At 32.9% G+C, this 24,973-nt stretch overlaps 2 protein-coding genes across 2 annotated transcripts; both read right to left on the bottom strand.

Annotated features, from left to right (window-relative positions):
* Window positions 1-7,557: 7,557 nt before the first annotated feature.
* LOC143602028 (4-hydroxy-3-methylbut-2-en-1-yl diphosphate synthase (ferredoxin), chloroplastic-like) lies at window positions 7,558-12,485 on the bottom strand. Its single transcript, XM_077079281.1, has 19 exons — window positions 12,257-12,485; window positions 11,933-12,090; window positions 11,757-11,863; window positions 11,577-11,677; window positions 11,425-11,501; window positions 11,212-11,331; window positions 10,480-10,710; window positions 10,268-10,384; window positions 9,638-9,712; window positions 9,443-9,520; window positions 9,288-9,347; window positions 9,138-9,200; window positions 8,916-9,060; window positions 8,716-8,854; window positions 8,549-8,626; window positions 8,306-8,465; window positions 8,145-8,243; window positions 7,948-8,052; window positions 7,558-7,842 (listed from the first exon to the last, which is right to left on the bottom strand). Exons 1-19 carry the CDS (start codon window positions 12,462-12,464, stop codon window positions 7,741-7,743), a joined length of 2,223 nt encoding a protein of 740 aa, XP_076935396.1. The 5' UTR covers window positions 12,465-12,485; the 3' UTR covers window positions 7,558-7,740.
* Window positions 12,486-17,842: 5,357 nt separating this feature from the next.
* On the bottom strand, window positions 17,843-20,959 carry LOC143602030 (ruvB-like protein 1). Its single transcript, XM_077079283.1, has 10 exons — window positions 20,778-20,959; window positions 19,762-19,950; window positions 19,547-19,678; window positions 19,163-19,468; window positions 18,891-19,091; window positions 18,703-18,809; window positions 18,532-18,631; window positions 18,315-18,406; window positions 18,165-18,234; window positions 17,843-18,090 (listed from the first exon to the last, which is right to left on the bottom strand). The coding sequence occupies exons 1-10, from the start codon at window positions 20,856-20,858 to the stop codon at window positions 18,001-18,003; spliced, it is 1,368 nt and encodes a 455-aa protein (XP_076935398.1). The 5' UTR covers window positions 20,859-20,959; the 3' UTR covers window positions 17,843-18,000.
* Between the last annotated feature and the right edge of the window lie 4,014 nt (window positions 20,960-24,973).

The following is a 24,973-nucleotide window of genomic DNA, read 5'->3' on the forward strand; positions in this document are numbered from 1 at the left end:
GAAAACTCGTAAGGTGCAACGTGGTAACAACAACAGTTTCACCCACGCCTCAACAGACTCTGGCATAGCCGCCACCTTACCCAGAGCACCCACTAAGGCTTGGGAAAAAGCCATACGACAACTATGAGGAATTATTTAAAAAAGAAAACACGATAAAGATTGATGAAATTGTTAGGGGAATTCCCCCAAACTTTTGCCAATTCACCACGCACAAATAGTGGGGGTGGTGTTTCCCAATTCACCAATATGCCACATAGGACACCAATTGATGAATTGGTGTTCATACCACATAGTGAATGTTGGTTGGGATAACGGACGGTGGAATGACATGCCTATGTTAAGCTTGATTGTCAGTTGACTATATACTATTTTAACTTGTAATAATTTAGGTTTAATTTTTATTATAATAAATTATTGACTATCACCGGTTTCTTGGAAATTATTTTATTGCTATAATCGATTGTAGTTGTGTAACTTGATGATACATAACCAAAAAGAAAAAGAAAAAAAAATCTGTTACTGTCATTCTCAACCCAATGTTTAGTTAACATTTTACGAAATATATAGATGTTATTAAAAGAGTATAATTTCCATCGAATTTCTTTTGAAATATTTTAGTTGTAAATATGTGTTGGGGGTAAAATGGTAAATTCAGTGTTGTGTTATGTGTCCAACCGAAAGTCCATGAGGTTGGCCCAGGAGGAAGAAGTTGGATCCAAGTAACAACAATAATTTGTTTTCAAGTTATTATATTGTTAGTTAGTTAGTTTGTTTGGTCAGATGCAAAAATAAAGGAAATCATGGGGTTTTCCATGTAACGTATCTTTCCATGTTTTTATGTTTACTTTGTTATTATTATTATTATTATTATTATTATTATTATTATTATTATTATTCTCTTTAAAAAGGGAAGCTTTTATCAAGAAATTTGCTTCCTATCTTCTTCTCTGGTTCCTTCTATTTTCTTTATCAATCATAACATACTCGGCCCACATCATGTTGTCAGGCTAAATTGTCACTGGTTACCTTCAACTCAACATTTTATACATAATTAATCCCTGCATGGATCATTAAATATTTACACAAATTTTTTCACGGGTCTTAGGTCTTAACTTTTCTCCACTGCATGTTTATATGTTTCAGACTTTCAGAATTTGCATGTTAAAGATGATTGTGGGCCAGATTTTCATGACACCTGTCACGCTGGAATTAGGTGGCAAATGCCCCGTTGTCATTGATTTCATCTCTAGGGACAGAAAGGTAATTCATCATGTACCCAGTTCATGTTTTGAACTATAATAATCCGTTTAACCCATTTATCTAAACGTGACAAGCAAGTTGGTGAGTGATAACCAAGTTGTAAAAATGTTAATCAAGTTGGTGGGTTGTAAAATAATGGTTTAAAGGTTAATGGCTCCAAATGTTTAACTAAACGGGTTAAACAAGTCAATCGGAACACGAGGCATTTTTTTGAATGGGTTAGATATGTCAACCCAAAACCTGCTTATTTTAGTGTCATGTTCACTTAATTAAATATCTTTACTGATTAATTAGTTTTACTAATGCTATAAGTAATTTAAAATATTTTTAATAATACAGTGACACACTCAATAAGTTGTAAGAAAAAGTAAACAAAACTATTGTGGCACACAATTGTAGCGATGACTAGTATTTGTAGTAATTATGAAGCAAAATTTGTCGCAAAATAACGAAATTTTCCATGGTTTTTTTCTTCATGAAAATCCGGTTTGTCGGAAAAATGCGGCTGTGAGCCATTTACCACAATTTTGCTACAAAAATTACTGTCACACATTGACCAGTTCTTTAGTAGTTTGTTGTTGAAAACTGCACTCCCTTGCCACCTAGTGATTCTATGAATATCCTTAAAAATTAATTTCAAGTTAACATTACAAAAAGCCTAATAATAATTACTAGCAAAGTAATACAAGATCATCAACAGTCTTAAAGTTAAAAATAAAAAATAAAAAAAAATAAAAAAACTATGTTATTTTTTGGGGTGCATGTGCATGGGACTGGTTAGTCATTTTCTAAAATATGTGAAGAGTACAACATTTAATATATATTTTCTAAGTTACATTTTATATGTTAACAAGTCCCACATGACTCTGCAAAGACTTCCAGAAGCTCTCTCCCATTCTATAAATACCAATACACAAGCTCGGGTTTTTTCAAGTTGCCCAAACCTGGCATAATAACAAAAGTCCTTTGGCACCCGAAATGGGACCAGAGCTTGTTTATTTCAACCCTAAACAATATCAAGCGATACTAGAGTTGCATGCAAAAGCTGAGATAGAAAAGAAACTTATCAAAGACCGAAAGGTGAGTTATGACTTTATTATTTAAGGATGAGATTAATTGTGTTAAATGATAAATAACATATTATCTTGGTTTTGTTTTACAGTCGTATCTTCATGAGTCGCGCCACCAACATGCAAACAGAAGGCTTAGGAGTATTGATGACCGTTTTGCCAAAAGAAAAGAAGTTGATTCCTTAAAGAACGCAACTACTACTTCTGGTTCTTCAAAGCATGTGCAGTCAGAGTCTGATGAAACACCAAGGGGCGAATCGGTCAATTCTCCAAGTTACCAGGCATCATCGGCCATCATTTCCCGTCTTTAGATATAGGAGAGGATTGGCTAAACATATCATCACCTAACCAGGGATTATATGATAATGTCTTTCACTAACATGATGCCATCTTCATTCGGTTCGTCTTCTCATAACAGGGAATCACACTCGGGTCATCATTTTCTAAATGAGGAAGTTGATGTTGCTATCATCAAAGGTGTAATGTTGTTCCAAAGAGAAAGGAGTTAATGCAATCTTGATGCTCAAACTTTCAATCATTTACAGTTTGTATAGGTTTTGTATATATGAGTAGTGTGTATAACTTTTGTCTTATTTAACATGTAAATTTCTGAAGTGTTTGGGTCATTTTGTATGATTTTACAATTTTAGTACAAAACGAAAGTGTGAAACGGATTGCTGAGCTGCCAAAATCTATGGGTTCACGAGTTAGACTTAACGTTGTATGGGCTTTCAGAAACTTGATGTTTTTTGTTGTTAGACTAAACGCTGTATTAGGGCTGGCAATTGGGTACCTATTTAAGACACGATAAGACATATTAATCAAGAAAGTACGGTATGTGGGATTTTTTTTTATTTTTTTTAATAATTGAAATTAATAGGATAGAGATTTTTGTCGTTAAACAATACATATTTAGATAAATAATTCAAAACTTAAAAAGTAAATGTAAGTTGAAGTAAATTAGTCTGACAGAACAAGACCACCTGTAAAAATATAGAAAATACGTGTTCTTTTATATCTTCTATATCTGATACTGTTACATGCATATATTAATCACTTCTTTCATCAAGATTCACACATAAATTTTTTCTCTGATTCAATCAACCTTGACTACAAAGTCAGACCTTGATTTATGGGAATGAATATATCAATCACGAGTAACTAGTTTGATACTAGTCAAAATAATAAAATTAAATCTTAACAAAATTGTTTTTCTTGAAAATGGACCAACATGTATAACAGATCTTGTTGCTTGTGTACAATTATTACAATAACACGCTTTTGGGCCTTATTTGCAACCTTGTTACAAGTTTACTATGTTGGAAGACAACTAAGAAGTACTTCAAAGCCTGAAGTTTGATTCAGGTTTAAACATTTTAAGTTGTTGGATTACGTTTGTTTAAGTTTGCCAGATTAAGTTCGTTAATGCATTCATTTAAAACTTTTCTGTTTTGTTACAATAACGGTGACCATGTTGCAAAGTGATATTACTCATGTAAGAACACCGTTGTTGTAACTTGTAATAATTAAGGTTTAATTTTAATTTAAGTTTTGTTAAATCAAATTATTGACCGTCGCCAGTTTTGTTTGGAAATAATTTCATTGCTATGATTATAGTTCTGTAATATGATTATAGCCGGGCCATGGTAAAATAAGGCTCCCTGCCAGGTTCTTTGATGTATATTTCAAGTTCATATAAGATAGCACGAAGCGATTCACCAACAATGTTGATACGTTCCTGTAAAATAATACTAAAGAAATTAGCAGAAATGGAACACAGATTGTATCAACCATCAAGTTACTTCCAACTACAGAAAAGTCAACTATGCAGAAAAGTCAACTTTGACAAAAAAGTCAAAATTACTGGAAAATCCAGCTTTCTCCATAAAAAAACAATTTTAGTAACAAGTCAACTATCCAGATTGCAACAGAAGGGATCCACTAGACTAACTTTTTGTTTAGAAGTTCTAGTTTTATTTTAATAAATAATTAACGGGTCTACTTGACTCACTAGAGTTACATCTTGGACAAGAACACTTGACTCGTTAGAGATAAAGAAGGCTAGTTCATAAATAAATGGACGAACCATACATTGACTAGTGCATTTTATTATTATCTATAACAGATTCTAGTGCTTGTGTCTGTTGACACAATTGACTATGTTCTCGCCGAAGATGCTTATATTAAACGTTGTAGACAACTAAGAAGTTCAAAACCTGAAGTTTTGATTCATTTCACATGTTCAAACTTTCCATCATGCACACTCTTTATAACTCTTTGTCCATTTCACATGTAAATTTCTAAAGTGTTTGGGTCATTTTGTATGTGAAATAAAACTTTAGTTAACTTAAAAATGTATCAATAAAAGTATATCAAAGGGGGTATTTATTCAGTTGTTCAGATCGATCTCGGTTATTGGAATGTCAATTCGCAGGTTTTTGGTGTTATGTCTTATGTTTTTAGATTTTGATTAATATGCACGCTTGATATAGAGTTGTTCGTCACATTATATTAGTTTGAACTGGACCATTTGAAAAGAAGAATTGATGCGGTTAACCCGTTCCATTTTGGTATCCAGGTTGAAAGATTATATGTAGATTTGAATAATATTTAGTTCCATTATTATCGAGTCTTATATTAATTATTTAATTAAATGGTTTATCTGTAAGGTGTTAGGTTCTATAAATATTGTTCTTGGTGAATGTTTATGATTAGTTTTTTGATTGAATTTAATTAATACGAGTTTTGTTCTTGAACCTTTGGTTTTGATTATCAGTTGTTTCTTGAGCCATTTGATTAATTACTGTGGATTTAGTATCAAGAATATTGTTATAAATGTTCAAATTAAAAAAAAAAAAGATAAAACATTTTCTTAATGTGGCATTCTTTATAGGGTAAATTGTTTGAGATAAACATTGTTCAATTCAATTTTATTGTTACTGAATTTGAAATGAAATCCCACGTGTGGAAGTAGAATTATCCTAAGTTTTTGCTGGAAAGAAAATGTAGGTGTGTGGGAATTTAATTAAATTTTTTTATTTGGATAAAACAATGAATAAATAAAGAAATTAAAAACTCTGGAAAAGAAAAAAAAAAGTTTCAAGTTACGTACATCAGCTTCTTTTTAAATATTACATATTTTAAAGATAAATCATTCAAATATTAGGGTTAAAAAGTAAATCTAACTTAAAGTAAATTATTATGACAGAAACAACACCACATGTAGAAATACAGAAGATACGTGTTCTTTATATCTGATAGTCTCATACTGTTACATGCATATATTAATGACTTCTTTCATCAAGATTCACACCTCTGAATCTTTGATTCAATCCAACACCTTTACCTTTCTCTCAATTATTCTGGTAATTATTTACTTACTTACTTTCCCCCCTAAATCTCTATTGTCACTCCTGCATGTTATTACTAGTCATTTGTAAATTATAGTCATGCATCATGTCTAATTCGAGTTTAAGCTCGAATTTGGTACCTTTGATGAATTTATAGAACTAGTTTGATCATAATATTAATTTACTTGACCATGCATTATACTTTCATGTTGATAGATGAAAAATAAAATTAATTATTTGGTGATTTTTTGCAGGTATATATATATATATATATATATATATATTTTGTTGTTATTATATTCATCATGCCTTTCACTAATATGCGGGCATTTTTATTGGGTCCGTCTTCTCCAAAGCAATCATTAGACAAGGAATTGCACTCGGGTTGTCTTTTAAAAGAGGAAGATGATCATTTAGTGAACCAACAAACACAAAATGTTCCATCTTTTGGTACTTGTGATACTTAATATTTGTTGGAATGAATTAGTTAATTAAGTATATTATATGCTCATATGTTTTTGTTGTAATACTGGAGATGAACTCTATCTTCCGTGGTCATACATTTATGGACAAGTACAATAGCACGGGCTACCAAATATGTCTCCAGCTAAACCTGAGTTTGTTGGGCATAACATCGTAAGCTACTTACACCTTATGGTTATATATTTTGAGTAGCAAAACAGGCTGATCGGGTCGGGTAACGGGCTGGGCTGAGTTTGGGTCAAAACAGGTACTTTCAAAAGGTACATGTTTGTTTAGGGTCAAAACAGGTCAAAGCAGGTCATATATTTTAAAAAGGTATCAATATGGTTCAGGTCAAAGCATGTCATATTAAAAAAAAGTATCACTTTGGTTAGGTTAAAAAAGATCATTTTAAAAAGATAACACTTTGTTTAGAGTCAAAACAGGTCATTTTAAAAGGTATCGATTTGGTATGGGTCAAAACGGGTCATTTAGGGGAAAAAAAAGGAAAAAAGAAAAGTAGCAATTTGGTCCAGGCCATTTTAAAAATATACCAATCTCGTTCGGGTCAAAACAGTTCATTTTAAAAGGGTATCAATTTGTTTTGATTCATTCGGGTTTTAAAATATAGATATCACACACACATGCATACATATATTTTGTTTAGATTCATTATTATCTTCAATTTTCATGGTTGTTGTATCAACTTTCATAGGAGTATGCTACAGATCCATATTATGGCGGAATAATACCAGCATATGGTCCACCTATGGTAAGATACATGATTTCATACATCTATATATGTATGTATGCATATCTTCTAAGATCATCACTATATGGATGTATTTTGATTGTGTTTTTAGACTCCACCACAACTTGTGGGTGTGCCGGCAAGGATACTTTTAGCATCTGAAACGGGCCCACAGCCTGTTTATGTCAATGCAAGGCAATACCAGGCGATACTCAGACGAAGGGAATCACGTGCGAAGGCAGAGGCACAAAAAAAACTTATCAAGGACCGAAAGGTGAATTATCACTTTATAATTTAAGGATGATTTCGTTGTGAAAAATGGTAAATAACATGTTAGTATGTTCTGTTGGCCTTATTTTACAGCCATATATGCATGAGTCGCACCACCAACACGCAATAACAAGGCCTAGGAGTGTTGGTGGTCGTTTTGCGAAGAGACCAGAAGTTGACTCATTAAAGAACACAACTGGTTCTGGTTCTTCAAATCGAGTCCGGCCATGATGACTGATGTATAGATTATGTTTTGTAATTTGCAGCTTCGTGTAAATATTGTCCTCACTTGTAATAATTAAGGCTTAATTTTAATTTTATTTTAGTTAACTCAAATTACTGTCACCAGTTATCTTTGGAAATGATTTTATTGCTATTAATCTTTCATCTCACCTATTGTAACAAGTTGTGTTTATAATTCATTAAAATAGAAACCTTTTATTCCATGGTCCGAATGCCACGACTAAAGGCGGCAACGAAAAACTATCTACTTAATGTTCTTGCGCGCCTACGTTTGCCAACATTACATTACAACAATTTCCGATCCTTTATTTAATACACTCAAAACATGCTCACATTACTCTTCAACAGGTGGATCGACCCAACGCCCGTGATCTTTAATCAGTTGGATCAATGCGTCGGTTGCATTCTCCATTGCAATCGCTCGCTTTACCACCGTCTGAAATAATATTCAATCAAAGTTACAGTTAATAAAAGCTACAATATATAAAACCATCATTGTAAAACAATTGAACTGTTAGAATACAATACAGTAGTTGTGTACCTTTCCAACATAAAGATCAATCTTTCCGGGAGCACCACCGACATATCCAAAATCGGCATCGGCCATCTCCCCGGGCCCGTTAACTATGCAACCCATAATTGCAATCTGTCACAAAAAATAAATGACATTTATTTGTTAAATAATATGAATTTAACCAGTACTCAATGTTATTCAATCAGCATTAGTTTGATGATTACCGAAACACCAGGCAAATGTGATGTTTTTTCTCTAATTTCTGCACTTATCACTTGAAGATCAAAGAGAGTTCTACCACATGATGGGCACGAGACGTATTCCTGTAATTGAATTGAAAAATAAGCAACATATATATATCAAACGAAATATTTGAATTCCATACCGTCTTAGTGTTTCGCATCCTGCATCCTTGTAGCAAATTAAAAGATGTATTTCTGAGAAATTCAAAATCTTGATCTGGTGCTTCTAATAAAAGACCATCTCCAAGTCCATCAACTAAAAGTGCACCCGCATTTGCACCCGCGCTAATTACCAGATCATCCCTACCATCATATAAAAGAGTTTGAAATTAACAAATAATTATAAAGTAAAAAAACGGTGTGTGTGTGTGTTTGTAAAGTTTTACCTAGGAATTCCTTTTGGAAAGTGTATGTGGTGAAGAACCGGGAAATTTAACGAGTTTTCTGAGAGATACTCAAATAGCCTGTCAAAATGAGGACAAAGACGTCACAATTTTATATATTCTGGACCCAAAAATGGATTATTATTGTTCTTATTAGTAAAAGTTAATACCTCCTAGCAGCATGTACTCTACCAGTTTTTCCATCTGAATATGGGAGATCGTGAAGAATCATTGTAGCATCAACACTTTTTAAAACTTCCAGCTCCTCATATGACTCGTCACCACATACCGACACCACCAAACGTGTGCCTGCAGAAATATCAAGTAATATGTTATATGCGAATTGAGTGGTAAAAAGTGAAAAATGTACCTTCTGGTAAAAGTTTATAAACTCCAGTTGATAACTCATTCAGATTAACCAAGACCATAGCGTTTGGCAAAGGCTTTGTTAGTTGTTCCGATAAAGGAGTTATAACTCCCATACTTACATCAATCAATCTTTTAAGAGCTAGCCGCTAATCATAATGAAAAAGAACTAAATTAATATTGAAATAATATACTCTTTGTAATCATATTTGAAAAGGTTTCTTACAGCATCTTTATCGTCTGCTGGTGGAAGCTCTCTCAATAAGATAGAATCTACGGTTGCAAGATCCTAAATAAAGCAACCCACATATTATGAGCTAACAAATATTGATAAGATTTTATAAATAAATGTAACAGAGAATAAACTTGAACTGACCTTAAATGGCATACCGAGCACAAGTTTTGCAGCTAATGATTTATAAAAAAGCTCAGGTGACTGAATAAAATAAAAGAAAATGCAAGGATTTATAAAGGATATATATGATTTTTTTTATTAAAACATGTTAACAATTTGTATAGAAGATAATTAACCTTTAGTTGATCCAGGGTAACCGACATGAGAACCGAGCCATCACGGTGAAGTGCACCTCTATAGTCAACCTCTTCACCCTGCCACATGTTTAAGTCAAAGGTGCTAATTAGAAAAATAAAGAAAAAAGCAACATGATGATATTATGATTAAAAAGTTAAAATATATCAACAATTTGTAAAGAGTAACAAACTAACCTCCTTTTGAGCAGGTAAATCACCAGTTCTCCTTTGAAAATCAAAATAACGTCTATGTTTTTCTTCAAATGGTGCCTAGAAAAGTAAGTGTAAATAGAATAATAATAATATAAGGGTTCGAATTAGCCTGTAAACAAACTGCACGCTCAGCGAGAAGTTAGTTTATTTAACAAATTGACGAACATGAACAAATGTCTCATTCGTTCATTTATGTTCGTGAGCGTTTGTTTTGTGTTCGTTAGTTTACTTCTGGTTAAGTTTGTTCGTTTAAGTACTCCTTTAAAGTGTTAGGCCCGCTACAATTTAGTCTTGTTTTATAAAATTAAAATATCACCCATTACAATTTAGTTTAGTTTAGTTTTATTACTTTTTAAATCCAAAGGATTGATGATCATGTTTACTTTCAATTGGTGCTTGTCCAGTTATGTAAATTTATATTCATTCATCAATGTTTCATTAATGTCCGTTCACGTTCGTGGACAATTCATTTATACTATTAATGAATGAACACGAACAAGAAAACTGTTTCTGTTCAATCCGTTTGTTGTTTAAAGTTAAACGAACTCGGTTCATTTACTACTTGGAATACATATTAATTTGGTAAGTTTATGCAAAAAGTAGAAAACCTACCACCCCTTGTTGAATTTGGGATGCTTTCATACCAAGATTAGCCAATTTCCTACACGGGTCAATTTCTTCCTCGGGTGGTTCAGTAAGTGAAACCCTAATAGTATCACCAAGACCATCCTGTATACCATACAACTTTAAGCATATTATTATATGAACAAACATTGTCTATGAATTTATAAAATAATAAAAAGTAGCATGAACAATATTATGACCTGAAGAAGTGTCCCAATGCCAATTGCAGATTTCATACGCCCATCTTCACCTTCACCAGCTTCAGTAACTCCCAAATGCAAAGGATAATCCCAACCCTGAACATACATTTCAGCTACAAGAAGACGGTATGCTTGAACCATAATCACCGGGTTGCTTGCTTTCATTGAAAATACAAAATTATGGTAGTCAAGTTTTCTACAAATTCTTGCAAACTCAAATGCGGATTCAACCTGAAAAAACAAGTTTGTATGACATGTGATATGTGGTAGTTAAGGGTTAATCAAGAGAAATTTAATGCGTGCTTTATTTCTTACTTTTTAGGAATGTAAACAAAAACGTTCAGTGAACAGTTTGTGTCTCATTCGCTCATTTATGTTTGCTAGTTTACGTTTGTTTAAGTTCGGTCGTTTACGTTTGTTAATATATTCATTAATTGTTTTTTGGCGCATTACAACTTAGTCTAGTTTTGATAACTTTTTAGGCTCTACACATTGTTCCTCACGTTAATTTTAACTAAATTAGCTCCGCTATGCTCGTTCATCTATTTTCAGTTATGTTTGTCCGTTTACATTCGTGAACAGTTCGTTTATACTGTTATTGAACAAACATACATGAACACGAACAAGAAAACCACGTTTGTCTAAGTGTTCATATTCGATCGTTTGTTCAATTAAATTCAAACGAGCAAACACGACCATGCTCCATTCGTGTTCGTTTACAAGCTTACTTACCATGCCCCTAGGAGAATCACCATAGTAGCTCATGATACGATCCGAAAGACTACCGTGGTTAGTTCCTATACGCATTGCCCTTCCATATTTCTTGCATTTTTCAACCAATGGGACAAAAACCTGGTGTAACAGAAAACACATTTATAATGAGTTTATTAACCTAATAAGTTGACCTTGAAATGCGAACGATAGAAAGTAAATCAACAGTTTGACCTTCTCAATATGCTCAAGTTCCTTTTGATAATCATCATCTGTATACTCCAATGTCTCAAACTGGGCCCGTCGATCAGCTGCAAAGAATAAAGTCAAAAGATTGAACATTTTGAAGAACAGGTTACAAAAGAAACAAGATTTTAAGTTTGTACCAAAGTTTCCAGGATTGACACGAATTTTATCAAAACAATCAGCAACACGCAGTGCAACTGAAGGAGCAAAATGAATGTCTGCCACCAGAGGTATGTTATAACTGCATATGAAAACAATGCATTAGATTACATGAATCATGAAAAACATTAAGATTCTAGAAAGTCAAAAGGTTGACTTACTTTTTTTGAACAAGGGTATTCTTAATTTCAAAGCATGCATCTGCCTCTCTTTTCCCTTGCACTGTTATTCTAACAATATCAGCTCCTCTATCAGCTATTTGCATGACCTGTCCAACTCAGCAACCATATAAATATAATTTTATCAACGTTAATAAAAGCACCAAAAAAACAAGAACCTGCTCGACAGTTGCAGCCACATCCTTAGTATCAGTTGTGGTCATTGTTTGAATTCTTATTGGGTGGTCACTACCAAGAGCTACATTTCCAACCATTACTGTACGGGTTTTCCTCCTGATGGTTTTATGTGTGGATTCACAATACTTTTGTACAGGAACTACCATAAACAAAGAAATAATCATTGATAAGTTTTACTTTTCATTATGATGCAAGCACAAAATTCACAGGATCAGCAAGCTAGTGCCAAATAGTGTGCTTAAGTTATTATGATCGTCGCAGCTTTAAAAGTATATGTATATAAGGTTATAACTGCAAATATGTACCTAACAGAGGACTTCCTTCAGAAGCAGGCTGGAGTTCTGCAATATCTGAACCAGGGTTTGAATTCTTTATCACAAAAACCTTGGTTCTCTGAAACTTAACCCTCTTCAAATCTGAAACTTTGACAAAATCTGAAGTTTTTGCAAGCCCTAAGCCATTGCTTCTGCCCTTTAAAGTCATAAGGGAAGCTGGAACAGCTCCGGTTGCCATTGTTGCAAGCAAAAATCCACAATCTCTACAACCATGAATGATAAACAGAGATTAATGTATTAGATATTAAATGCTAATATAACCATCTCCGTCACATGTATAAAGTCAAGGCAATTCAGCTCATATGCACTCACTCCACATTTTAAAGATCAAAAAGGTAAGTTTAGACATTTGAACCAACTGCATTCTTAACTTTTTTAGTTTTAGGGGAAAATAGGATATCTGCATATGGAATTGTAACAGAAGTACAAAATCCATACTAATTTTGATTTAAAAAACCGACAAACATGAATCAGAAGTCAAAGCATATATCTAGTACATAAACAAAATCACCAACCAACTTGTAACAAATTCTTCACAAAATGAAAAAAAGAGAAAACCTAATTTACATTTCTCTTCAAATTCTCATCAACATGCACACCAATAAAAGCAAGTTGATAACATCATAATCCAGAATTCAACTTCTTACGACTCACTCACCGATAACTTATACAAAACTCATCGATCTCAATATATGTGACTATATAACTATATTCCACACGAAATCAAAACGAACTTACATAATTAGGGACATAATTCATCATAGTGGCGTTCAACGAATCGAATTTCGAATATTCGAATTTTGAAATTTTAAATCCGGATTCGAATTCAATTAAAATAGATTCGACAATTTCGATTCGAATTCAAAATAGCCAATTCAAGTTTGAAAGTCGAAACCGAATGGATCGAATTCAGCTGAAAAAAAAATTGTTTCTAATTCTAACTTCAAAACCACTAAAAACATGAGTTTTTTAACAAAGTAAAAGACAATCTATAAAACATTCAAATTTACAACATCCTAAAGATTCAAAGTGGTAACGTCCAATTACATGTTCGTAGCAACTGACAGATGTAGTACGAACTAATATTTTCTATAAACATGTATATATATAGGGTGCAGTTACTGTACGCTAATGCTTAACGTACGGTAGGTACGCGAGACGCTCAAAGGCAAAAACCTAAAACGCTCAAAAAACCTTAAACGCTCATTAAACGCTCGTTAAACGCTCAAAAACCGTCTTCATGAAAAAAAGTGAAAAATTGATCGATTAACCATCCAAAAGTGTTTTTTTCGGTGAAGTAATGATTGATTGGATATGTATTGACGATTCCAAAATGTTTGGATGTGATTTCATGGATTGATTCGTGAAAAACGGAATTTGCTTACGAATTTGTACGAGAAGCATTAGTGTATTGGATCTTTTCTCTCTCTCTCTATATATATATATTATATATAAACAAAATGTATAATTTGAATACGAATTCCGATTCGAAATTAGATTCATAAATTCGTATTAGATTCGAAGTTCAATTACTATTACTAAATCAATAACCGAATTTTCAAACTGAGCACACCTAATTCATCGTTAATCGTTAACTTATCAGCAGACCTAACTACCAAACGAATCAATTGAGCTAAATTATACACTAAATTAACAAGTTAAAGAGGTGAATCGATAATAAATTATTACGGTGAAATCAATCAATGATACGCACCTTGATTATTCAGTACGGAAACTGAATCTGAAGCAGCTGATTGTGGACTTGGTGAAGAATGAATTAGGCGGTTATAACAATAACAAACACACACACACACACACACACACACACACACACACATGCAATGGCCAAATAAATAGGTGTGGAGTGGATGATATTAATCATATTATTATTACAAGTCAATTGAGGACAGCAATTAATGCCGTTACTTGACCAATTATAAGTTCAGGGACTAAACTTGTCATTTTTATATTCGACTTATGCTCTGCTTTTACTTCATCAAATTTAATAGTTTACCCCTGTTTTTTTCTTCGTTTACTCTTTTGACCCTATCTGTTTTGAATGTTACAAACGTCATTATTTATGGTTGAAAGCATTGTTGTCATAATCGCTAACCGCTAGTCGGGCGGTGTGGTGAAGACTAAAAATTAATTGGGATTAGTTTATGTCTATTCGGGATTTTTACAACTACGGTTGAAAGAATGAGATATTATTATTGCTCGTAGCTTAAAATTATTGTGTTACTGTTAACAAAAGAACTAGTTATGTTGTTAAAAGTGTTATAGATGTTAGTATATTTTGTTCTGAAATCGATGGTCTTGTTAGCACAGCTTGAAGTATGACAATCTATATATTATTTTGAGACTGTATATAGTATGGATGGACGGTTTCAGTACCAAATTTGGTATCGATTGGGTACATTCGGTACCGAATCGGTACCAAGTATTGAGTTTTTAGTATAGGTACGGTTCCAGTACGATACCGGTGTTTCTCGAATGTTGCACGAAATACCGGTATAATCCCGAGCTAGGGATATATAGAGATTAAATAATTATTACTGATAATTAATTGCATTAGGACTATGAAACAGAGTTTATTATTGTATGATACGATAAAATTATAAATTATGTAACGCATGTTTAATCTAATTTTGTTATTCTTATTTTCGTTAGATGGCTCACTTTTTTTTGTCAGGGTAGTTTCTTTCTATGTAATCTTTAAACACTCGAATAATATATTATGTCGTATTTAATTCTATTTATGTTTCAACTATTCATAACCTAAAAATTTATAGCCAGAATTACGAGAAACCGATCTTAGTCATTAATTACATGTAATCTTTTTTAAACGACTAGTTTGGATCACTGACGGGTCACCATCCCACCCACTCATCTCCATTCCCCGAATACTGGAGACCACCCTCAAAAGAAAGTCCACCATAAATGAAAAAACTCAATCGGCAATTCATATAATCAATTTTTCTAAGAAAAATAGACAAACTTGCGATTAACAAAAAACTAATTCACTGGAAATTAAATTTCTCTTTTCCACAAATGCGGCATAATAATTTTCATTGCTAAACTAAAAAAATTATAATAAAGTGATAGGTAAACCGTAAATGACAACAAGTTGAGTCATAACTTCATTTCAATGTGATTTTAATGAAAAAAAGATAATTTGATCTTGTAAGCATTTTTAAAATAATAATGAGTAACTAGTAACATTTAATTGACATTTATTACTAATTCATTCAAATAACATATGTGTTAACTTACTAAAGTGTGAGGGACGAACTTCACATTCATCTTAACTGGATGGACGGTATAAATATAATTTGAGAGTGATGTAGGTAGTCCATAATGCAAGGGGTCAAGTGTAAAACACGTGTAATGTAAGGATCATATGATGTTAAATGTAACTTGGGGCGAGTGTAGAATAAATGTTTTGCACGAGGCTGCTTTGTACGATAAACGTGCAATTTTCAGCAGCTGATTAAATTTTGTTTGAACATAATATTTTAATAATACATCAATTGATAAGTCAATAATGGGTCTCGTATGGATACTAATATATTGTAAGTGATAATTTATTCGTAAAGTGTGTCACTAGAGTGACAGTTTAAAATATAACAGATCCATGTTACATAAATATTTAACAGATTAAATTGAGAATTTTGATTATGGACTTGAGTTTTAATGTTCCGGTCTGTCGATGAAAAACAAGGAAGAACCCTTGTAAGTTGTAACGGTTTGTTCTTTATTGTATATTAGCTTTTAACTCTTGTATTACAGAGGTTGTTTTACATTATTCGTTTATAGTATTTATATATTTTTTGAATTTTAATTTATTTATTGTACAAAAGTTAATAATATACTTAGTATTTGACGATGAAAGAGTTTCACAAATAAAAAATGAGATGTTAGAGCATTCACATCTCATCCCCTAAATTTATGTGAGGAGAGTATGTAAATTATAGGGTGAGGTTTTAAGTAGTTGTGAGTGTAAATTACAGGGTGGAGAGAAAAATGTAGTGATTTTTTGTAAATTTGGGGAATATTGTTTGCCCTTATTTATTATTTAATATTTGTTGGATTGGTTGTGAGTAGAGGAGAGAGAAAACTGTAATGATAAAGGTATAAAAAATATTATTTAATTGAACATGAGAGAGAAATGTAGTGTTTTTTAGTGTAATTATAGAGATAAGGATGGGAGATGGGATGAGAATGCTCTTATAACATAGTTTAAAAGCTATTTAAATTTGGTGAGACCTATGACCCGCTTATTTTTTTTGCCATAAAATTGTTTCTTAATTATAAATAATATATATCTCTTTTTAAAATAAATAAGATATTAATTATTAGTATATCACTATTTAATAGGATTTTCATATCAAATATTTGGTGAGATTAACTTTTAATTTAATGAGATGTTATAATCCGTTTAAGAAATATCTGGGATTGGTGAGACCCAAACCCGTAAATTCGGGTCAATTGCATGAGAAACCTCCATTTACAAATAATGTAATATGGTGGCTTAAGAGAATGTAGAAATCAACCAGAGAGCTATTAAAGGTTTCGTTTATATATATTATAGATAGATGTGCGGTCAACATATTTTTTGAGCCAGGGAAAACGTGGACTGACGTTTTCCAAAATCTAATCCCCATATGAGCCTAAATAAATTAATTAAAACCCCATATAATATAACACTCAAGCCCAAGTAAATTAATTACTTAAAGTCTTAAACCCAATAACAAAACCAAACAACATTAGTATTAAATCGAGCATGCACTCTTGCGTCACCTAACTCGTTTAACCTCTAATTTTATTTACTCGGTCAACAAGTTAATCCAATATACTATAATACATGTCGATAACACTAAAATTACCAACAAACTTATATATCAAAACTAAAGTTAAGATTTTTGTTAGGAGAAAGAAAATGCAAGTTATCATAAAAGTTCGTTTCTGCTTGCTAATTTTCGCATTAGGAATTATATAATATTGTTTTACGAATAGTATCAAATACATACAAACTTATATACCAAAACTGAAGTAGGGATTAGAATCCCGTAGGTTTCCTGCTCGTTGGCGTATATCTTTTGGGAGTGACTCGATGTTTAAGAAAATGCGCATGTCCGAAATGCTTACACTTCTCCACATGGGAGTTAGAGCTACCGCTTGATGAGTCCAAGGACAAAATTAGTGAAAGTCGACCAAACACGAGATCAATAGGTTGGTTTTTGTTGATTCAAAGATATCATACAACAGTCAGTCGGTTTCAAGACAGGTCTTTTTGATATGCGCTAAAGTTAGATATAAGATTATAAGGGAGATGATACTGAACACACAACTAATGAGTTATTGCATATTTATAGCTCATTGGTTTACTAACATTACCAAAATTTCATTCCACCAAGCTCGACGTTGTTTCTCATGACATCAACCATCACACAACGAACAAGTATAATCGATGTGAATAGAGGCTCACATAAAACCCAGGTTTAACTGGTCTCGTTCACTGTTCATCATGAATCAAAAAAAAAACAACCCATTTTTTCCATTCTGCTAAATCATCCAAAAAAATAGTGTCCAAATCCCTTATACAACCAAACAGAGGAATCGATTGAACTCACATTCGCCAAAACCGAGCCTAAAACTTCTCGACATTCAAAGTTATACCAGAATTTGAGCCCATTTCAAGTTTCAAAGATTCATCATGAGATGTATCTATCTTGTTGCTCTTGTAACAGTTTGGCAGATGACTTTGCATTTAGGTAAAGACCACTCACTTCCTCCAAGTCCGCCTATATAAACATATTTGCACAACAAAATGAGCACGCGCTCAATGTATGATAAACAAAAATACAAGAACTATTACCTTGCAAATACCCTCACGACCGTTCATTTTTGCCACAACACTACCAGGCGATAATAATTGCACTGCATGCCTGAACAAATCAAGATTCTTTTAGTAAAGAAAAACAAAGATTCCATATTTTGTAAGTTGTAACACGAGAAGAAGTCAAACCTCAAAGATGCTTGTTGGCCGATCTCACCGAGGTAAGCCAAGCTTTCTTCATCTATAAATATTTCCTCCACTTGTGCTCTGATAGCCAATATCTAACCAGCACATCAAGCAAAAAAAAATAACAATTTTATCTTTCTGCATACGAAAATGGTACGATAGAAACTAAGTAAATAAATTTATAATAAAATACTAACTGTTTGGAAATATTTATTTATACCTGAATCATCTCAGCAGGCCCGTATGTTTCAGTTCGTATGATCACCAGCCTGTCTAGAAGATCCACAGGTATGCCATGTGGACTTGACATGTCGGTTCCTCTGCAAGTCAAATACCATAAATAACCATCACTCATAAAATCTAGAACTTCAGAAAATTAAGAAAATGTTACCTCACTGTACATATCCCTCTATTGGTAGCAAATATTACAATTGGAGATAACGAGCTTTCTAAAGCACGGTTTAAGTATGAAAAACACTCCATGTCGAGCATATGTACCTGCATAACAAGTTATATTAGTAACATAATTATAAGTTTATAACATATGCTAAAAATGATATAAAAAGGTGTACGGCATACCTCGTCTATAAATAAGACACCAGGAACAAGCTCTGCCACCCCTTCCTCAATATAACGATTAACAACCTTATTGATTTCTTGTCTCAATTTATCAGTAATTTCAGTTTTTCTAGGCTTCATCATTTGACCCATTAGCGACAGTATATCTTGTCCTCCTTGAGGCCGTGCATTTGCAGCATCAAGATCATGAAGTGTAACATCCTAACAAGAAATCACGCATAAATAAAAAACAACATACTAATCATCAATGATATTATATAAAAAAACCAAACCTGAACTATCTCTTTCTTCTTGTGAACCTCGCCTTTAGGAAGTGGAACATATTCTTCAGCTTCAAGATCAAATTCAGTTGCAAACGCATCACTCCTACCTACCCTTTTAACCGCACCGCTATTTGCTTCTATATATATAACATCACCAACAGCTACTTTTTCCTTAACCAAAGCATCATATATAGTCGGATCCAGTTTCAACTGCTTCGTTCCTTTGACAGTTTTTAATCCAATAATAACATGACTTATCGCTTTACCATATCCACCCGTCACACTCTCAGTTTCCTCTAGAGATAGTTCAGTCACCTAAAACCAATCATCCCACAAATTTTTAAATTATAAAAAGAAATCAGTTTTAGTTAAAGGTTGAATATTGATTCTTACTTCTCCTTCATAAACCTCCTTGTTTTCTTTAATACGTGAGCCGATAGCTCTCCTGAAATTCTCCATTAAAACCTCGGTTTTCTTTACTTCAGATGAGTATACTTCTGATCCAACCATTGGACAAAATGGGACCTAGATATAGATATGTTTAATTATGCTAAATACATACAACTAATAGTATATAAAATGTTGAATAATACAATAACATGACATACCTTAGTACCAAGTTCTTGGGAGATACCAAGGGCAAGGGCGGTTTTACCCGTACCAGGAGGTCCGGCAAGTAAAAGTGCCCTTCCTGCCATCTTTTTCTGGCAGATCATGTCGACTACAAGACCGCCAGCCTCTCGTGCTTCCACCTGTCCCACGAATCCAGCTGCTAACGGTATGGCTTTTCCAGTAGCCTAGACATAATTATTGGAATTCATATCATAATATGTACAGCAGGAAGTAATTTCAAATCCATAACACTTTAAGTAAGAAGAATTAGAATAGGGCTGCTAACGAACCGAATGTTGAACTGTTCGGCGGAAATTGCATTTATGTTCATTTGTTTTAATAAACAAACGAACATGAACAGAGGTAATGTTTGTTCAATCATGTTCGTGAACGTTCGAAAATGTGTTAGTTTACGTCCGTTCAGGCATTTACGGACGTTAATGTTTGTTTATTTACGTTTGTTCACTGAATGTTTTTAATATTTTTAATGCGTTTTCTAATCTTATAATATAGATTTGAGCAATATTATTAACTACAAAATAAAAATTATATAAAACACCAACAAAAACTTGGGAGCCAAACCGAAGCGTTGACACTGACCATTCTCGGTTAGACAAATCAAATAAAACACTTTTTGTTTGTGTTCACGAGTCGGAAAATGTGTTGGTTTACGCCCGTTTACGGTCGATAACATTTTTTTATTTACGTTGTTCATTGAATGTTTTTAATATTTTTAACGACTTTCATCTTATTATACAGATTTAAGCAATATTAATTAACTATAAACAAAACCGAAGCGCTGACACTGACCATTCTCAGTTAGCGAAATCAAATAAAACACTTGTTTGTTTGTTTTATTTGTTTGAGTTTGTGAACCGGTTCACGAACAAGTTCATTTTCTCAATGAACGAACACGAACAAACATGAACTAATAGTAAACAGTTGCAACATATAATAATAATAATAATAATTATAATAATAATAAAAATAATATTATTATTATTATTAAAACCTCAAGACCAAGGCCTTTGATGTGAGTGTGAGTTGCAATCCTCTGTTTTTTAGTGGTGGATTGAACTTCTTCGATCTTCATTGTCTTCTTCGTTGATATGTGTGTGGAGTTCGAGTTCGGGTTAAGTACCGGGTCACGATTAGGGTTTGCCGCCTGAAACTAGTAGTAGTTTCATATATGGCTGCTTGATTGCTTCAGCTCGACATATGATGGTGGTGTTAAGTGCAAGGGCGTTTCAGTCATTTACACCTAAACTACAAGTGTTTTTTCTTAAATGACGATCGTTTTCAAACTTGTAGTATTTACGTGGGACTTGTGTTTAGAAAAAAAGAGGAAAATATAAAAAATTTATGTTTCAGATACTTTTTAAGAAACCGGGGGGGGGGGGGGGGGGGGGGGGGGAGGGGAAAGGAGGGAAAATGCTAGAATATTTAAGCATATTATCATCCTTCCAAATTTGAGAGATTATGAGAGAAAATATTTATGTCTAATTATAACTTTTATCAATTTTTAAATTACCCTTATATCTAACTTCATATAATGGTTTACTTAAAGGGTATAATAGGAAAATGTATCTTTCTTTTCTTTTCCTCTTGATTCGGGAACACCTAAAATGTTTAATTTCCCTCTCTTTTCTTTCCTTTTCATTAAACTCGGGAACACGAAATAAAATCACAATTTTCCTTCCCCTACCTCTCTTTCCTGTCATACTTTCCCTTCCTTCCCCTCCCCTCATTAAATGAGACTCGGGAACATAGCGACTCAAGACGTTCAAATATTTTGTTATTTGGGTTTATAATAGCATGAGCATTTTTGTCTTTTTACAAAAAATAAAACTAACATAAAAATCTGAAAGAGTTGGTTAGTTAAATATAATCAGTTAAAACTGAAATTAGTAAAAGATTTGAGAATTGGGTTCAAATAGTTAAACTGACCTAGCAACATTGACTCGAATCGAGGTTTACTCTATTATGGTTGTTGGTTTTGATAGCCAGTTTTAGCATCTAGTTCTTGGCTTACTATCAAAAACGAGTTGGTGTTGGACTCAACGTACTTCAACCTATTTGGTATATGGAGAGTGATAATGTATAGTGAAAATGAGTGGTTAATTTATTATTGTCTTTTTAAATAATAATAAAAAAAAGTGAAAGATGTGACAATACTTTTAGTGTTTTTATTTTTTTTTTCTTTGGATGAATTTATGGTGTGTTAATAAAAATGATTTTTTTTATGTGTAAAATGACTAAAACACGTTTTAGATGTCTTTAAGCCTCCATATTGTAAATGGTCTACTAAATCCATATCATTATCAATCATACAATTCAACCTTTAAAATTTCGTGAAAAAAAACACCATATTACACATATTCATATGACTATATAGATAACCTAGTCATGCAATTTAATCAATACACTTTCTAGTTATTTTACTATTTTAGTCCACTTTCATTTTCATTACTCCAATGATGATTAAAGCATCATTTTATTTATTTACATACATAGTTTAGGTAAAAACGGGGTCAAGTTCATCAAAAACACTCACACCCAATTCTAAATCTTAAAGACTTAAACTAGTTCACATACCCCACAATCTATAGATTGTAACAAGTTCCATATATCGACTATGATGTTTCTACACCTATAGACTTCACAACAACACCTAATTTACAGACATTAACAAATTTGGTATAAAAAATAACATTCAAGTACACAAATTTGTTGACATCTAGATATAAAATGTTTGTTATATTGTTGAATTTATTGAATTCTAATAAATATAAATCATACTATGTGATGATTTTAACCTATTAAATAGCAAAACACTAATTGAACTTTATGATGTTTGCACATAACTCTAAACCCAACAAAGTTATAAGTAAGTAATTTTAATCACTTAATGATTATAATAGTTAGCTTAGAAATTGATTAAAGATAACAATTATAGCAACATGAAATCAAATATTTCAAAAGGTTATTGTCACAAAATCACTATGATAGTCTTACAACCACCACATTACTTATTACCGCTACGCATGTCACCTGAAATAAATATATCGTCACCAAGTACATGAAAAAACTATAAACCCGACCACCAGTTGGGCATGTTCGATTGTTCTCATCAATCACCATAAGAGCATCCCTTGTCATCCGTAGTCACATAAACACAATTCATGAGACTGGTGTCCAATGGATTTGTCCATACCACTCTTATTATCCCAAAATACATATATTCTTTAACATGAGTGTACTTATGACCCTAAACATTCTCCTTAATTTCCACTAAATCCTATGTTTGAAACATCATTCACGGGACAAGTGAACTTCATCAACTCTTGTTGCAAACTAAACACTCTTCTCTCATTCCCTTCTACTCCAAGAAAATCTCTAGTCAAACTCCCTTCACCCAAGTCAACGCCGCCGCCGGAGTTCTCACCCGTCAACCCCGCCATCATCCTCATCATCATCCCGTCGCCATCCGTCATCCCACCAATCACATTATCCGATTGGTTCAACGAACTAAACAACCCAAACCCGCCTGAGTTTGTGGACCCCACTTCACTCGCCTTTTGTAAAAGTGCGGTGGCGGACATATGAGGCGGTGGGTTATGACAACCAGCATAATCATTATATAACGGAATATTCAACTGAATATCCCCTATATTATTGTTATCTTGTTCCTGTTTTAAACATAACCCTTGTGGCAGTTCCATAATATTATTCTCAACTGTTTCCTGACTTCTACTCAACCATATATTATTATTATTATTATTATTATTAATGTTTGAGCTTGATGACCCTAACAACGATGAAACTATTGTTGAGTTTTCTAGTGGATTAATATTATTATTGTCGTTGTGGTGCAACCAAAGGGGTAACATTGGTTTCATCCCCGGATTCATAATCCTATTACCATTACCGCCGGTTAGCATCATCAGAGCGTTATGGAAATTAATATTTGTGGCGGTTTGAAGCGTTGTGAACGACGCAGTTCTTGAATTTTCTTGAGTTAAGGGGTCAGAAAATGCTCTATGCGTTATGAAGCTATCTTTCCTGTCATGTTTGTTTGTTAAGCCATACACATGCAAGTTTATATATATTAGTTCATGTTTCCAAATATGGAAGGTTTGAGTCATGTAGCAGAAAAAATAATCTAAAAGTTGTTCCTTTTAGTTTGGTCAGTGGACCGATAACTAGGCATGTAAACGAGCTGAACATTTAGTACTAAACCGTTTATTGAGACTTCATTTATGCTCATTTATTTAATAAACGAACGAATATGAATAAAGTTTTTTTTGTCATTTAGTTAAATTTAACTAAATGAACATGACACGTGTTTGGTTCATTCATTTATGTTCTTTCGTTTATATACATTTGTGTTCATTAGTTTAAGTTTATTTATTTACATTCTATAAATTCATTTAAAATATTTGGCCCTAGCAATTTAGTTTAGTATTATAAAATTAAAGTATCAATTGTTAAGATTTACTCTAGTGTGATTTTGGGTTGTTCAAAAAGCTCGAGGCTCGAAGCTCGGGCTCGTGGCTCGCTCGAATAAAACTAGCTAAAATAACTTGATTTGAAACATTTTGAGTTAAGTTGGCTCATTTTTGTAATCAAGCTCGGCTCAACCTAGGCTCGGCTCGATCATGGCTCGGCTCGTTGGCTCGATTTAAATCTCGTTTAGCTTCAAAATCAAGCTAGAGCCTTAGCTGAGATGCCTCGTTTAATTTCAAGCCCGAGCTCGAAAACACCCTGGCTCGACTCGGGCTCGACTCGTGAATAGCCCTGAACTGTTATTAAATTTATAGGCCCAACATATGCATAGTGATGTTTAAGTTTACTTTTAATTGGTGTTACGTTCGTTCCTCTGTATTCAATTATGTTCATTCATTTACGTTTATAAATCATTACTTTAATTATAATATTAACAAACAAACACAAAGGAACACACTTACACACTCATCTTCTTAACAAACAAACATGAACAAAAAACTTTGTTTAATTGTTCATGTTCAGGCGTTTGTTCAATTAAAGTTAAATTAATGAACACGGACATTCCCTATTCGGTTCGTTTACAAGCCTACCGATGACTAGTTAGTTGTCTGGTCCGTCCAGATACGATGATCAGTTCACTGTCTGGTACCAAAAAGACGAAAACATGTTATAAAAGTTTAGAACTCGAATGCTATACCTGGA

This window comes from Bidens hawaiensis, unplaced genomic scaffold, assembly GCF_021521415.1.
Source record: "Bidens hawaiensis isolate Kalapana, Puna unplaced genomic scaffold, B.hawaiensis_p1.1 tig00057784_1, whole genome shotgun sequence".
NCBI classification, from domain to species: domain Eukaryota; kingdom Viridiplantae; phylum Streptophyta; class Magnoliopsida; order Asterales; family Asteraceae; genus Bidens; species Bidens hawaiensis.

What these genes read in the sequence shown, in the direction of transcription:
- LOC143602028 (XM_077079281.1), bottom strand. Translation starts at nt 12,464, where the DNA reads ATGGCAACCGGAGCTGTTCCAGCTTCCCTTATGACTTTAAAGGGCAGA. An exon ending in TGAAGGAAGTCCTCTGTTAG is followed by an intron (nt 12,091 to 12,256) that starts GTACATATTTGC and finishes TGTTTATGGTAG; the next exon opens with TTCCTGTACAAAAGTATTGT. An exon ending in TTACCCTGGATCAACTAAAG is followed by an intron (nt 9,348 to 9,442) that starts GTTAATTATCTT and finishes TATTTTATTCAG; the next exon opens with TCACCTGAGCTTTTTTATAA.
- LOC143602030 (XM_077079283.1), bottom strand. Translation starts at nt 20,858, where the DNA reads ATGAAGATCGAAGAAGTTCAATCCACCACTAAAAAACAGAGGATTGCA. An exon ending in AGGAGGTTTATGAAGGAGAA is followed by an intron (nt 19,469 to 19,546) that starts GTAAGAATCAAT and finishes GATTGGTTTTAG; the next exon opens with GTGACTGAACTATCTCTAGA. An exon ending in GTGTCTTATTTATAGACGAG is followed by an intron (nt 18,810 to 18,890) that starts GTATGCCGTACA and finishes CTTGTTATGCAG; the next exon opens with GTACATATGCTCGACATGGA.